Genomic DNA, 16,456 nt, shown 5'->3' with positions numbered 1-16,456 from the left:
GTGTTCTGACCACTGAAGTGTTGTGGATCCACCAGGGCTGGGACAGCATGAGCTCAAAGTCAAGGGCAGGGACACAAAGCTGGAGGGACTCTTTTTGACTCCAAGGGAATAATGTCCTCTGCTCTGCACTGTGCACTCTGACTCTCATCAGTCTTCGGGGCAGACACACACACATCTATTTCCAACACCATGAGGAGGTCTGGGGGGAATGCCAGCAGAGCTTGGCCGTGGTTGGCAGGTAGCTAACCTAGAAAGGCACTGCTGAAGAGGAGATTCTTCTCCTCCCCATTCCAGCCCTCACTGTGCACCATCACTGCCCATGCAAAACACTGGCAAGCTGACTGAGGGAGATAACAAAGAAAGCATTACCAAAACCCTGTCACATTGATGGATTCTGTGGTTCCTGAGCTCTCTAAAGGAGGCTGTCATGGTCTCACAGGAAGTGCCACTTGCTGCACATGAGCTGGGGCAGGAATAACAATCAGAGATGGGCTGTGGGGGTGGGACTTCCCTCTCAGCAACAATAAATGGTTATTCAACAGGCTCATTTATACCATCAAACTGTACAGTAGCCCTTACTGGTCAATAGTTCTCCCTTGTAAGTTATTATCTCCGATTTTCTCAATGGTATCTATTTGCCTTCTCTTTATTGAATGTACACAATATCCATGTTCTCAGGATTGACTGGGAATCACTTGTCAGGGTTAAACCTGTCTTAGCTGTGAGTTTAACACTGTTCATCGCTTCTCTCATTAATAAAAAACTCAAGACTTCTGTGCCATAAATATGTGAGCTAGATTCAAGGCTTTATTTTGCCTATTGACATGTAGAAAAATACATAACTGCAAAACGTAGGAAACAAATGTGATTTCTGGATATAGCCTGTGGTGCTTTTAAAAAGTACTAAGATGAAGCTACTAACAAGTATTTCAAACCAGATTTTGTCAGTGTCACTAAGAGAACACCCACATGCACCCAATGTACAACAAACACACACACCAAAATGTGAAAGCACAAGATCAGCCCTTGAAGAACCTGCAGGGAGGATCAGTGTACAACATAATACATGGCATTGAACCCGTAGAACACATAAAATGAAATGAGGGATGGTTGGCTTTCCTGTTAGGATGACTTAACATGGTGAATCAGTGATGGATTCTTTTTTCCAAAGGGAGGGGGAAGATGTGTGACCAATCTTACCATTCTTGTCTGCTCTTCGTAATATCTAAACAAAGAGAGAAAGAATAAAGTCACTTTTTCTTTTTTTTTTTTTAATGCATTAATAACAAACAATGCTGTAATTAGTGTAGATTTTATGGTTTAAGATTTACATGACATTTTCACAAGGCTGCAGACAATTGTAAAGTTCTTAGTGTGTCTCCATACTTCCCCCAGAGTATTGTTTTATTTAACTCCTCCTGTGTTGTGTGCACTACATACCAAGGACCATAACAAGAACCACTTTTATTTCTAGTTTGTTTATGGATTATAAGGATGATGTTTAGGCACACAACCTGATACCCTATGGCTACAATGATACTGGATTCAGCTTTGAGAGAAGTGGTTTAAAGAAGCAGAGCAAGTATGATAGCTGGGAGGATGCACTGAGCATCTGAGATGGTGAGAAAGGCTAATGGTTTGTAGGGGTGGAGGAAGCAAAGGGGTAAGTCAGGAGAGGAGTCTGGTGGCATGAAGGGATCAGACTGGGTGGTGGAGACAGCAGCATCAGATGTATAGGAGCAAATTTGAGGACTCTGATAGAAAGTAGAACCCCAATATAGAAGAGAGGGGAGAGGGAAAGCATAGAGGTTTATAAGCTATGAAGCCAAGGACAGCATGAGGGTGCTTACTGTAGATCCCTCCCTTCAATACGTCTGCCACAAAATTGTATGTGACCCCAGCTTGCCCTCTCATTGGTCTGCCTTTTCTTCCCACTGTAAATGACACCTGAGGAAGAAGCTATTTAAATATTTAGGTGAAATTCTGTAACTCCTCATGTAGAATCTGAGAAGATGATCCTGGGGAATTAATCCACAAAGAGAGGTGGCAGAGCCTTCCAGGCTCAGCCCTGCCATCAGCAGGGACACAGCACCAACCCATCTGGGACTGTGTGCAGGGCCCTGTCTTACTGCTGGTGACATGCTGGCATTGCAACTGTCCCTGCTGGAGTCCCACCACAGGCACCACCACATCAGTGGACACTTTGGAGAAAGACTCAGGGACGGAGAGTGGAACCGACAGAGGGAGTCTCCTCCAGCTTCTTTGCTCCCTGCTCTTCAGATGAGGTGGTTTTGCTGTGGTGTGGTCACTACATGACACTTCAGATATGAGCAACTGCCATCTATTGTCACCCTGCTACATTTCCGAACGTAATCCCCACCAGTACTTCAGCCTGAACCACAAAAGGGAGTCGTCTGGGCAATGCTGTAACAAGTGTAGGCAAGGGAAGAAAGCAAATCTTCCAAATATAGTTTCTATTGCTGCTATGAATATCAGTAAAGTGTTTCAAAATGAGCACATACATTTTTGAGGGCTGACAGCAACGAAAAAGTTCTTTGGTTTGATAAGCCACTAGTAGCATTTAAACAGCTTGTCCAGCACAGGTCGTAACTCTCTACTCCTGGAGGTGAAACCAAAGAAGAAACTCAAGGATCCAAGTGCCAAGCTCTGTTGAAGCATCTTTGTGATTGTGTTCTGTAGGTTGAGGTTGGTGGGGAATGAACAGAGTTGTGACCCACATCCAAGATTTCACAGTTGGTCTCTAAACTGAACTTTGCTTTGGATCAAGTTTACAGCAAATAAAGTGTGAAATTTACTTAGTAAGATGATATTTGTCCTCTCTATATATCCAAATAAATCATACACTCAATTTTCAGTATGAGGATTGGGCTCTTGAAAGGTTTTAAGTTTTTAATCTTTTACTGGAAATTTTATCCCAATGAGAAATAAATACTAAATGCAGAGCAAAGGAAGGATCACGTAAAGCATCATTAGAACAAAATAAAACCTCTTTCTACAGTTCTTAACAGGTAAAATACAGTCCTAGATTTCTGGTAGGTTAGGCTGGAGTTTTGCTGGTGCCTGGGCAGAGCTGCCAGCTATGGGCATGGGCACAGCATGTCTGATGTGGAGGAGCACAGCATGCTTCAGCAAGGGGATAAATATCTGCAGCATGGACCCAAGCAACATGAAGAGATGACCAGCGACACGTGCCACGGGTAGCAAGGGCCCATGCAGAGCCACAAGGGCATCACACCCACACCAGGGAATCCAACCCAAGACCTCTCCGTGACCAAGAGCACTGGCTCGTGGATGTACAGGACTGGGGCAGATGTAGCCGTGAAGTTTCAGTCAAACAGAAGTGTTCCGTAAATATGGGTCAAGGGTGGCACAAGCTTCTGCACAAGTAATTTTTAAAAACTGATTTTAAATAAATTATTTTTATGTCTTTATTAATTTTATAATTGTTATTTAACATTTGCATTAAGTTTAATTAACTTAAAAAAAACCAAAACAAAACCTTAAGGAAATATTAAAATCCTTTGGGCACTTTAGAGGGACTTTGACACAAGGCCAGGGAGGAGGTTGCACTGGAAATCCTGTCTTGCTCTCATTAGGTCTCTCTCTAGAGAGAGACTATTTACAAGAGCATGTAGTGACAGGACAAGGGGAAATGGCTTCAAGCTGAAAAAGAGTAGATTTAGGTTAGATATTAGTAAAAATTCTTTACTATGAGGATGCTAAGGCACTGGAACAGGTTGCCCAGAGAGGTGGTGGCTGCCCCATCCCTGGAAGTGTTCAAAGCCAGGCTGGATGGGACTCTGAACAATCAAGTCTAATGGAAGGTGTCCCTGTCCATGGCAGGGGGGTTGGAACTGGATGATCTTTAAGGTCCTTTTCAACCCAAGCCATTCTGTGATTATATGCCCCAATTGGACCAGGACCTCAGTGCTTGTCCTTTCTCTGCAGTCTTACAGCCAGTCTCTTGCTGCCTGGTCTAATTTAAAGGTGTTTGTACAGATGGGGCTACTTCACTGAGGGGTAATCACATAGCTACCCCCCCCCCCCAAATGTCTAAAATATCTATTACATGAGTGTAGTTTTACAGGAGGAAAGACCTCTAGGGTCCAGTCCCTGATTTGAATCAGGTAAGAGACTTGATTTGAATTTAAAATTTTCCTCCAGATGTAGGAGCAGAATCACAGCAGCAGCCCCCCCCCTTCCTCCTCTTCACAGTTCTGTGAAAGGCATCTGCTTTCCTATAAATATGAACCTGACACTGGTTTAAGAAACTGCTGAAAATTAAACAACTTTAATTTTTTTTTACTTTGGTAAAATCATAAGTTTTCAGTCTATCAGATATTCTGACCATATGCAGTTTCCTAATCCAGTGTGCTGAGTTAAACTGGGGAGTTGGTTTCATTCAATGTATTTTAACTCTTTCCTGGCAACTTAGATTTCTGTCTTTGTGATGTATGCCTGTAATTCTCCTGTTCCTCTTACAAATGGTATCTCTAAGACAAAAATCTGCATTTTCATTATATACTTGAACTGAAATAATAGAAGTCAACAAAGAGTCTAATTTAAATGATTTCTCATGGAGGTTAGAGATAGGAGATGAGCAGATGAGGGCTGCTTGAAACAATTCAGCGGAAAGGTCAGGGAAGTTATTGTCAGCACATTAGAGAAAACATCTAGATAAAGGACCCTTTAATGCAGAGCATGGAATTTTGAGCTGATATTGTGGAGTAACCCCAATACAGGAGCTGGTCTGAGGTAGGTCAGAGTTGGCAGTAGAGTTGGTCTGAAGATTTGTAGGTTTCATTAAGGTCAGGGAATACCTTGGAGATCTTTAGGTGAGAGTTTGCCGTTTATCAGGACTTCCCCCAAAGAAAGGTTTTGTGCTGGGCAAGTTTGGACAAAAAACATAACAGCTGCACCTTGTGATATGCTGAGTTCTTAGTGATGGTCTAAGGGTGGCCAGATGAACAGCAGGGCACCTTGCTGAGCTCGCCCTCAAAGGGCTCAAGGGCTCAGGGTTCTCTGTGCATTGACCCCGGGCACCTCAAATCCATCAGGGTCTAACGGATGGGAGGCAGTCTGCAAGTGTGGGGAAAAAAAATCTTTTCAGGGTGAGAAACTCTGTAGTGAGAAGCCCCTTCCAAATTAAAATAATAAAATTCCAAGCAACATATTTTGAAAGGTGACTGTTTTCACCCAGAACCTCTCGTAAACACCCACAACCACTAACCTGCTCTTCTTGTACATGCAACCATCAGAAGCGAAAGGGGAAAGGAAAAGGAAGAGGGGAAAAGGAAGGGGAAAAGGGAAGCAGAAGGACCAACAGTCTCACTGTTTTTCACCTCTTTCCACAGCTCCAGAAAAAAAAAAGAAAAGAAAAAAAAAAAGAAAAAAGATAATAAAAAGAAAGAAACTGGGGGGGGGAGGGTGGGAAAAGGAGGGGGGCAGGAAAAAAAAAGACAAGAAAAAAAGGTAAACCAGAACAAACCATATGCCCCCCACCCCAAACGCTGGCAGCTGTCCTGTGCGGAAGTAGAGGCTCATGCCAGGAGTGCCGCGTACTCACATCGCGGAAGATGCGCAGCCCCGCTCCCCGCTCCGCCGCCATCCGCCCGCCGCAGCCGCCGGCACCGCCCGCAGCGCCCCGGGGCCGGGATGGGGGCGGGCGGACCGGCCCCGGGGATGGGGCTCCGCCGGGGGCAGAGCCGCACGCCGGCCCCGCCTGCCCGTGGGAAACCTCCCCAGCGGGGGCAGGAGAAGAGGCGGCCGTCGGTGCTGTTTGCCCGTGCGGGAAGGGTTTGTCCCATCCCGCCGCGCACACACCCTGTTGCATCTTTAAAGCGTGTTCGTGGGGAGACTTGCTTTCTCTCCATGAAAGAAACTTGGCTCTTACAGTCTGTCTTTGTCAGGCCACATCATCAGTTTTCATCATCATTTTGACTGCTTTCCCCATCAGTACAGTCACTTTTGGGGAGGTTTTTCTCGAGCCACAAGACCCCAGACTGAGGTCTCGGCGGTGCGGAGGGGTGGTGGGGAGTGACCGTGCTTTCACATTGTGCTTGCCGTGCGGAGACCGCGATTAGCTGCACTCTGTTAAAAGCGCTGGGGCTTGATGAGAAGGTTCTTGAATGTAATACACCTCTCAAAGCGGCCTGGCCAAAAATCAGGGGCTGCGGGGACATTGGAGCGCCGGTGTTCGCGGAGAGGAGAAAGCGGGGAGCTGTGAGATGGGGCAGGAGCGGGCTCTGCGGGGTGAGGGCAGGTGAGGAGGAGAGTGCCGGAGTAGGGGGAAGGAGAGCAATCCTGAGGGACCTTCCCCACGTATATTTTCAGACCCGTGCCAAGAGGTTATTTCATGGGTATAGCGTAACGGGGGCTTTGACTTTGTTCTCTCACCACATACCACCAGCAGATGGCATCGCAAGTATAGATTAACAATAAAAATAACATATATTAGATACTATGTTTTATATATTACCGTATATGATATTATGCTTCACAACGAATGTTAGAGTGAAGTTTTACTTTAAAACACCTTCATGTTGAAAGCCCTGGCGTGACTTGCTGAGTGTGGGTGTTTCTGCTTCTTCCACCTCCGTTTCCACATTTCAGAGGAAAATCTGAGAGGGGAGAGAGAACTGTCCAAATGGAGAGACAAGGCATTTTACAAGGTGAGCAATTTTTATATCACTTCCTAAAGATGGTTTGAAAAAGAGGTGGAAAGATCATCGTGACCTATTTTTGCTTTTTAATAATAGTGAAAGGCTTTTATTTAATCTGACTTTTATAACGGAAGTATGGGAATGTATTTCTTTCCAGAGAGATAAAAGAAGAAAAAAGTCCAAAGGTTGTACCAAGAGCCAGGAGAGTGAGTGGAGATAAGAAAAATCTTCTTTAGACTATAGAGGGAGCTTGTTTTTCTTAACTCTTACAACAACCACAACAATAATTTACATATTTAACTTTTTTGACTAGTTACTATCTTGGAATAAAAAGGCTTTCCCCATTGATCGGCCTTAACATTCACTGAGAATATTTTGTTTGTATAGAGAAATCTTCCTTAAAAATTGTAAGGAAAAAATTATACAATGCTGATATTTTTAGGGCAAAAATTAAAACATAAGAAGCAAAAATGACTCAGGACTTTTATTATATTAGGAAGCTTTATTTCCATTACTAAAAAGCTTATTTGCAAATCATCTTTGCATGACATAGAAATGTGAAAGTACTGTTTCAGTAATCATTCTTAGAGACTTTAATTTCCAGGTTTGTTTTCCAATGAACAAACAAATCTTTGAGTAGAATATACGTGTAACTTACTGATGATACTTTTTATACCATTTCAAAATTACCTGAAGTAATATCTCAATTTTAACAACACAAGCAGGATGAGTGCTCTGAATTTTACCAGCTTCCCTGTTCATTCAATGATTTCCCTCTGTCTAATCAAGAAGCTGTGAGGGAGAGGAGAGAGGAATGTATCCATATGGTGTCCTGTGATGTGGGAGTACAGGTACTGCCTTAATGGGAGAATGATGGCTTTGTGAAATGCCCAGGTGAGGTTAGCAGAGGTCAGCACTGCACACTCACCTCTGCAGCCACAGATTTATGCTGCTCATCATTTATTACAAGAAATAAAAGTTGTTTCGTGTGTGTCTGAGGATAAAACCTAAAAGGGCCTGCTCTCTTTCTTTCTGTGTGTCAAATCATTAAACTTTTATTCAGAAACCAGCTTACTAGACCAGCATCTTCACTCATGTGAGATGAAGTGGTCAGCCAGTATTTAATGATTTTGCCCTTTTATCTGGGAAAAACAAACAAATGAAAGCTGGCAGCAAGAGCGACCTTCCATTTACTGTGCAGTGGGCTGTGCAATGAGTAACATCAATGCTGAGATAGATAGACAGCAAAGTTTCCTTTTTTCTAAGGAAGTGCAAGCTGTCCAAGCGTCTAATCAAGTCACTAAATCACTCCATGATGGTTAGCTGTGTGTGTGACCTCTAAATGACAGGAAAAACACTATGTAATGTTTATGTCAAAATATAATCTTTTCAGCAGAACAGTACTATTTGCCCTTGGCTAAAGGAATGGGTCTGCTTCATGGTCCTTTTCTTTATTGCAGGAGCTGACTGATACCTATCTAAAGAGCTGAGTTAGCATAATACAATGCCTCCCTTCAGCTCTCAAAACATGTTGTTTTGTCATGGTTTCACCACCTGGTCTGGTACTCTGCAGGCCAACCCCAAAGCAGCCTCTGGTTTGAGTACTCAAATGCTGTCCCTGTAGTAGCTCCCTCATAAATTTCTTGGTCATAAAATAAAAATGGAGAAATTTCAGAGTTAGTATGTGTGTGGCCATGACTTGTAATGTGAGCAGTAACAGAGGAATCTGGAGGCTACATTTCTCTTTCATCACTTTGTGTCTTACACATGGACAGATCTGATCCAAGTGAGAACCAGTATCTTTACAACTCCAGGTCTCTACGACTAGGACTGTGAGAATGAAAAAGTGAGTCCTCCTCCATATGGTATATGTGCCATTGATAGCAAGGGTAGATGTACTAAACCCCAAAAGGAGTGGTTGCATGCCTGGAAAACCATTAGGTCAGCCACCTATAACAGGGAGTATGTGGCTACATTTAGTTCATCAATGAAAATTACTCCAAAGTCCCCATCTCTGGGAGCTCATTTTACCCTCATCTTGGTCCCTCCTGGAGGGAGTCTGAGTCTGCTCCCATGCCCTTCCTGCCCTTCTACTTTCCCGCTGGTCCCATACCCACTCTGTGATGGAAAGGAAGCCCAGACACAGGTTGGACTGCCAAGGGCAGTTCAACAGCAAGCCAGTGTAGACAAGAGGGATGTACATCAGCAGTTGAACCTGAATGCAGTCTGCATATATTGGAGTTCTTTCCTAAATCACTAGTAAAATAAATGCAAGTAAAACCATAATTTCACATGGGCAATTCAGGAAGATGATGGTTTCTGTGCTGTTTAGAGTTCCAGCATGAGGAAACCACACACCTTGCACCAGAACATTATTTTTTTTTCTTTTTGTTTATTTGCATCCTAATTATAATTTGGTGCCTTTGACAGACTCTTCCCAGCCAGTGGGAAAGTCCAAGCCTGGGATCTCCTGGCATCTAAGGCAGGCTTTAGACCCTCAGCTATGAACTTCGGTTTTTCTTTACCAGTCCCCTTTCTGTCTGTATGTGACATATAATACCCCTGGAATAGAAAAGTATCATTATAAAGATAAACATAGCAAAGATGGAACAGTTCTGGGTCAGTAATGCACAGCAGTGCACAAGAAGGGCCTAAGTAAACTATATGCATATCACTGTACACGGAATATCAATTGTTTCTTGTAAGAGGAACCCACGTTTTTTAACACACTCCTTCACATAGATACAGACAATGTGGTAGAGTTTAGGACAACATTTTAGGGCAGGTAAAATGCATAAGATGTGTGATGATAATTAATACACTGTGTGAACTCTCCTATGCACATTATGGTTATGACCAGCCCTCTGGGAGCATTTTGGAATCAAGAGTATAATAAAAACTGCTGCAATGGGGCATCCAGCAGAGACTCAGGCTCATGTTGAGAAAAAGCCTGTGGTGTGACTGGATTGCTAAGTCAAATATTTACTTAAAAGATCTAAGAAAAAGAATAAAAGAAAAGATCAAAATATGAGAGTCAGAAGCAAAACAACACAACAGCACAGTAAAAAAATATGTACTTTTATTCTTTGTATTTGTAACATCTTTGTATTTGTAACAGTCTCCCTGGAGACTGTCTGAGACCTGTGACATGGAGTAATGGTTTTGGACTTTGGCACAGCTTCAGTGCCTAAGCTTTCTTTAGGTACCTAAATATTTTTCTGGTTGTAGGCTATCATCCTTCATGTGTAACTGGGGTTTAGTTACGTGAATCCAGTAACAAGATCATGGATCTGAGAAGAGTATCTCAAACTCATTTCTGCAGCTGGATTTGAGAAAATTTTAGTTTTTAAAAAGACAAATTGTATTATTCCAATGGTTTTGTGAAATGAAGAATTTTCTATCTACCCTTCCCAGGCTGCTTAAAAGGTACACATCTCCCATGAAGTAGTACCTGATGTGATGATGCCAGCTCTTTTCTTTACTTTTCATTTTGAAAACTTCTGGCAGTTGTTGAAATTCTGCTGTCAGAAATGACCACCTGGCTTATTCCAGTTCAATAATTTCAACACTTGCAGCCACGCTGACAGATCAGAATCTGCTGGCAAACCCCTCTCTCCGAGTCGGGCAATGCTCACAGCCTAGTGGAACAGGAAAGGAAGGGGTCTTCAAGATCTTTTTGACTGATGTTTTGATCATACTGCTACAGCTGTAGAGGAGACTCTCTTTTGCTTTTAGAAGATTTTGGAGGGGGACTGAATTCTTGGAGAAAAAGCAGATATGGCACCATCTTATTTTAAAAAGATCTCTGGCAATTGCCAGAGCATTCAGTGCCAAACACTCTGTTTGGTCCCCATGTTCGATATTAGGCTAAAGGGCACAATGCAACAAAATGTAAAAAAGGGAGGGAAATGTGATTTATATGTTATTGATTTTAACAATAATTAATAAAATTCATAGTTAAATATTCAGTATCACTAATAGTTCTCTACTGGACATAAAGAGTCAGTTCTGCCAACTGACAGAACCAAAAGCCTTAATCCAAACAGAATGCAGCTTTGGAGAAATTTCTATCCAAATGCAACTCTGTACTAGACATTGAAGTAATTTCCAGTAATAAATATCCAAGTTTGGCCCTTCTGAATATTGTGTTTCTTTGGAGAAATTCTACCTAAAATATTCCCAGACAATTTCTGCTTACAGATAAGATCTAAGATTGAGAATAGTAGTAAGTGATTTGGACTAATGTTTCCCACTAATGCTGCCATTATTCCAGAGACATGTGAAGGCTGGTTTGATGCCCCAGTGTTAGCCCACACCAAAGACAACTAAGTTAAATTCCTGGCCATGTTCTGTAGGGTCCTAGACAAAGAATTTAGTAGCACTAGTGTGCCTAGGAGCCCCTGGATCCACAAATTATCTGCAAACTTGCTACAGGTGCACCCTGACCCATCATCCTGGTTATTAACAAAGATGTTATATAGTACTGATCCCAGTATTAGTCCCTGTGGTGCACCACTAGTGACTGGCCTCCAGCTGGCCTGGAGAGGCTGAGAGAGCTGTGACTGTTCAGCCTGGGAAAGAGGAGGTTCATCAGTGCATTTACCTATACAGATAGGGGCAGGAAAACAAAATTCTACGGATATGCACATGATTTCAGAATGTGGTCACTCACTGTAACACAATCAGGGAACTGTAAACAAGATTTTAGTTCTCTACAAAGGCCAAAACACTAACTCAAACATCAGAGGATGCAATAAAACATCAGGGACATTCTATGTTGTTTCACAGTGAGATATTTTTAGCATTCAGGGACTGATTGTACACATCATTTTACAATTAATGGGAATTGCAAGATTGAGTTTTCTACATGGGACACATATTCTCTCTGAAATTTAAAGACTCTTTATTACACTCCATCTAAAAAATGAGCAGACAGTTTATTAATTTTCCTGATCTGTTTCTGTGTTGTGTTATATTAATATCATGGCTGGGCTTCGCGAACGAAGATTTAGGAAGGCTCTATCCACGTTTGTTACAGGCACGCTGGTGGCTTATGAGGCCAATACGAGACAGACATATCCAATTGCAAAAGGTATATTAATATAAGAAAAGAATGATTGTATTCTTTGGTGTCAGTCTGTTGAGCTCTGGAGAACCCCCTGAAGCAATGCTGCTTTTTGTGATAGAGGATCTAACAGCATGAGATGAGAAGTTGATTTCTTTAATTTCAGTTAGAATGATAACTATGGGAATCAATCACCATTTCTTCTCTCCTTTTTTTTTTTCCTTTTCCTCTTCCTCTTCCCTTTTTATTTTTTTTAACCTCCTTTACCTCCTTTTCAGTTTCCTTTCATTTTCCTTTTCCCATTTCCTTTTCCTTTTTCTATTCCATTTCTTCTTTTTTCTGCAGAGCTCTAAGTGTGGATTCCTTCCCTGGAAAGATTTTAATCTAAAGAATGAGCACCCCTCACCCCATCATATTATGGGCTTCCTGGAACTGCATTCTGTGTATGGAGAACTGAGCCCTGAAGTAGGGCTGCAGTGGATAATAAAGACAGAAGTATGGGAAGAATTAGGAGGAAGAATATTATGTATTCAACTCCCTCAGGCTGTTTTGAAAACCATATCCATGATTATTAGTGAATGTCAGTGACTTAAATTCTTACTTTACTAGAACATGCCGTATAAATATTACACCAGGCATAGCAAGAACAGTCACAGGCATTTCCCAGTTACTATAAGGAAGGCTGTCAACCCAAATCAATAATTGCTAATTAAAGTTTCAGATCTCATTTTAAAAATTGCAGGCTTTTGTGTATTTCCTCACTGCACAGATGAGAGAACAGTTTGCCTAGATGAAGTGTAGCAAATCTGGAAAGGTCAGTTTTTCATTCAAATGCTAGTCAGGAATTCTGATTTACTAAAAGAAGAACTGAATAATGAAGTTATTATTTTCCTCCTCTGTGGATATAGATTAGATGACTAGATATAGATATTTCTGATGGACATGTATCAGTATTTAGATGACTTTATGTTCAGATTTTGATTATTCTGCCATGATACCTCCTCAAATCCCTAATATTTGTGAAAATTACTGTCAAACATGACAGCACAGAAATACATAGAAAGATAACATTTTTATTGCAGACATTCCTAGAAATCTTAGTTGTGAAATATCACTGTTTTGCCGGATGCTTAACAGCTGGAAGACAAATGGCTAAACTCACTGGTGAATTATAAAAATCACATAATTTTTGTTTAAAAATCCACAACAGATATAATGAAATTCCTCCTCCCTGCATAGTTCTCAATCTATATCTGCTCCCCTTTACCAGATATCATCTCAGTAGTTATGTGATAATAAAAGCAAATATTCTGGAGACAATAAACCTATACTGTCTAGTTCTAGTTCCTTGTGATACACTGCCAGAGCAATGACTGGGTTAAATTTCCAAAGTATTTTCTGGGTCTTTCAGAGCAGTGAATCTGAATCCCATAAATCCATATTATTAACTTACTGTATCACGGAGTGCAATTACTGCCTTGTGGTTGTATTGTAAAAAGGCTATTTCCAAAAGGTCATGGGTATCTAACATCTAATTAAAGATTGTTCTCAAACTTTTTTGAAATTCAAAAATTGAAGTACTGCAGTGGCAAATGGAGTTATCTGTAAGATAGACAAAGTTTGTTGGTATTAAAGAATTTTCCAGCTTAAAAAAATAAATCACTAAAAAGCTATTCGATAATCTTTGGAACATTTGACGGAAAGGAATCCAAAGTTACAGGGCTCTTTTAGATCTCAGACAAAACCGGTTACCTTGTTATGAAATAATTTTTGCTTTGAAATGTAATTTTATTGTAAATATAGAAGCAGTTGTTTATTGAAGATAGAAGATTTCAGCATTTATAGGCTCAGAGAATATTGCCCTTAAAGTAGAAATAAAAGCTTTTTCACCAGAATAGGATATTTTTGTCTTGCTAATTGATATTAAATACTATGTTAATTTTTGGTTTTAATCTGTTCATGTCAGGCTGCCTTATGCAGTTCTATATACCTATTACAGCTGTGCCATCTTGTGGTCTGCACAAAACTCGTAAATTTTTAGCTTGGAAATAATTCACAAGTGCAACAAATCATCATCAGCCACAGCCAAGGTGGAATGAATCAAATGGCACCCCCCTTAGCAGTAGTCTAACTTCTCACAGACAGGCACATGCCCAAACCAAAGTTTCAGGTCTGCAGGCACCTGGCTTGGCAGTCATGGAGAACAAGGGATGGCATCGTGGTAATGCTCAGAGGGCTTTTCACCTTCAAATTGCATACATTTCCTACCTAGAATCACAATAATTCATAGCAAAAGTGTATGTAAGATTTTCTATAAGGGCCTGCATTTTTTATAACCAGCCTCTACTGTAGCAGTTCAGCTTCAGCTGTGGATCTGAATGTTGGCTGAAGATCCCTATTGGGCTTGTTGCTCTTCTTCTTGTAATTTTTTTGCTCTTTGTTTTTAGAAGCTGCAACAGGTGAGTCTACGGAGTCCAGGGAGATTTCACTTAAAACTCCAGAGTCAAGCAGCTGCTTGTTCTGGTGTAGAACTGTTCTTTTAATCCCAGCATTAACAACTTGTTACAGACTCCTTAGAGAGTAGTCTCTCCTGTTGAGAGAAGAAGAGGTGGTTTTGCTAACTGCCATGCAATTGAGTATCTCTTGGGCTTCTGTATGTGCAGCTACAAATTAGAAATGCCTTATGGCTTCTTTTGGTTTCTTTTTCCTGCTGCAGGATGGCAGCGTTCAAGATGGGCCTTCGATATGCTGAGTAGCTGCTGTCCTAAAATTACATACACTTTTACTTGCCTTTACTGGGAGACAACTCTGCTTCCTGGTAGTCATTTTTCCCTCTGTGTTCCAGGCTAAACATATTCATGGCCAGTTTATTTTCATGTCTTTCTGTGTCAGCTAAAAGTCCTTTTTCTCCCCTGAGATTTGGTCTTGATATTTTTACAGAGAATAATAGCCTTGATTCTGCTAGGCTAGTTAAGTTAAACACTTAAATGTTTCTATTATTAGAAGAAGCTGTCAATTCCCTCAACATATCTGCTTCTGTGCGTTGGTTCATGTTTGCTTCTCTTTTTCAAAGCAAGGGACAGGTGTTTTATACCACCTTCCAGAAAGACGTCAGAAGGAAAATGTCATTACATGTCCCCTCCTCTTTGCTAGAATTAGCTCAGAATCGCAGAATCACAGAATGGGTAATGTTGGAAGGGACCACAGTGGTCCCTTTACAATCTGGTCCAACCTCCCTGCTCAAGCAGGTCATCCTAGAGCAATTGGCACAGGATTGTGTCCAGACAGTTCTTGAATATCTCCAGTGTGGGAGACTCCACAACCTCTCTGGACAATCTGTTACAGTGTTTGGTCACCCACACAGTAAAGTTCTTCTTCACACTAAAGTGGAACTTCCTGTGCATCCGTTTCTGCCCATTGCCTCTTGTCCTATTCCTTGGCCCCACTGAGAAGAGCCTGGCTCCATCCTCTTGACACCTTCCCTTCAGCTACTTACAGACATTGATGAGGTCCCATCTCAGCCGTCTCTTCTTGAGATTGAACAGACTCAGCTCCCTCCTCTTTTCCTTGTAAGAGAGATGCTCCAGTCCCCCAGTCATCTTTGTAGCCCTCCACTGGGCCTGCTTCAGGAGCTCAGACAATACTTCCTAGATACCTTTGCTTCTTTAAAAATAAATCCCTGGTTCATGATCTCCCGAAATGATGCACTCCCAGTCTGTAACACAAATCTCGTTGCAGGTCCAAAGAGCAGGGTCTTACAACATCAGTTGGTTAGAGCATGGTGGTAATAACACCAGGATTGTGAGTTCAATCCCCATACTGGCCATTCACTTAAGATTTGGACTTGTTGATTCTTGTGGGTCCCTTCCAACTCAGAATATTCTGTTATTTTGTGATTCTGTGAAGCTCATTGCCACTGCTTTGACTCAACGCCCTAAAGTTCTCCAGTTCTTCCTGAATGCTATTACAGTCTTCTGCTTTTCCACATCTGAAATTTCAATCAAAAATGAAGTTTTAAGGCCAGGAATAAAGCTATCTTTCTGTGCTTATTGTTTGCTTCTGCCCCACAGAGGGACCTATTGTCTTCACCAGTTGAAAGATGACCTGGCAGTGCTGTCAATTGGACTTGAGTCCAGAAGGTTTTGTGGTGTTTGTGCAGCCCTGCAAACCCTTCTGAAAGTGTCCATGCTTCAGGAAAGTGCGAAGCATCCTCATCCCTGCACTTGCTGGGTACTGAAGCCCTGTCTGGAGCAAATGCTGGCAGCCCAGGGGAGGACTTCCCCAGGAGGAAGGGAACTGCTTGCAGCACGGGCTCCCACAAGCTGGGTGACGCAGCTCAGGGTCCAGGGTAGTGTTGCGTTCATTTGCTGAGCAGCTCTGAAGCACCTGATAAAAAAACCCCTCAGGAACTTAAGGGGTTGGGGGAGGAGGAACAGTGTAAGTACTGTTACAGAAGATGACTATACCGCAAAGCCACAAAGATCTCTGCTACCAAACTCCTTCCAGTATATTAATTGTCTTTTCAACAGAATCAGTTTACCATCTGCTCTGTTCCAAACCTCATGCATTTTCACAGTTCTTTTGTGAGTTCCTTTATCATTCATCCAGCAGATATAGTCCCAAGTGACAGCACATTAAATATTTTCCTGAAGTTCAGATAGATGAGATCTGCATTTCCTATTCAAATCTCTCAGGACATCAAAGAAGC

At 41.8% G+C, this 16,456-nt stretch overlaps 1 protein-coding gene across 2 annotated transcripts in view; it reads right to left on the bottom strand.

Annotated features, from left to right (window-relative positions):
- Positions 1 to 5,906, bottom strand: part of NECAB1 (N-terminal EF-hand calcium binding protein 1) — a 59,425-nt gene extending 53,519 nt beyond the window's left edge. Inside the window, exons 1-2 of one of the 2 annotated variants that reach the window (XM_051785382.1) lie at positions 5,588 to 5,906; positions 1,201 to 1,225 (exon numbers count right to left, since the gene is read on the bottom strand). In XM_051785382.1, coding sequence (XP_051641342.1) covers positions 1,201 to 1,225; positions 5,588 to 5,854 — 292 coding nt within the window. In that variant the 5' untranslated portion in view covers positions 5,855 to 5,906. The remainder of the gene's footprint in view (positions 1 to 1,200; positions 1,226 to 5,587) is intronic. The other variant, XM_051785383.1, reaches the window with a different exon arrangement.
- Positions 5,907 to 16,456: the final 10,550 nt, after the last annotated feature.

The sequence above is a fragment of the Manacus candei genome, unplaced genomic scaffold, assembly GCF_025592945.1.
Source record: "Manacus candei isolate 608988 ecotype Guabito, Panama unplaced genomic scaffold, ASM2559294v1 h1tg000019l, whole genome shotgun sequence".
Classification (NCBI taxonomy): domain Eukaryota; kingdom Metazoa; phylum Chordata; class Aves; order Passeriformes; family Pipridae; genus Manacus; species Manacus candei.
Note: the sequence above shows the minus strand (reverse complement) of the source record. Positions and strands in the feature narration are given on the sequence as shown.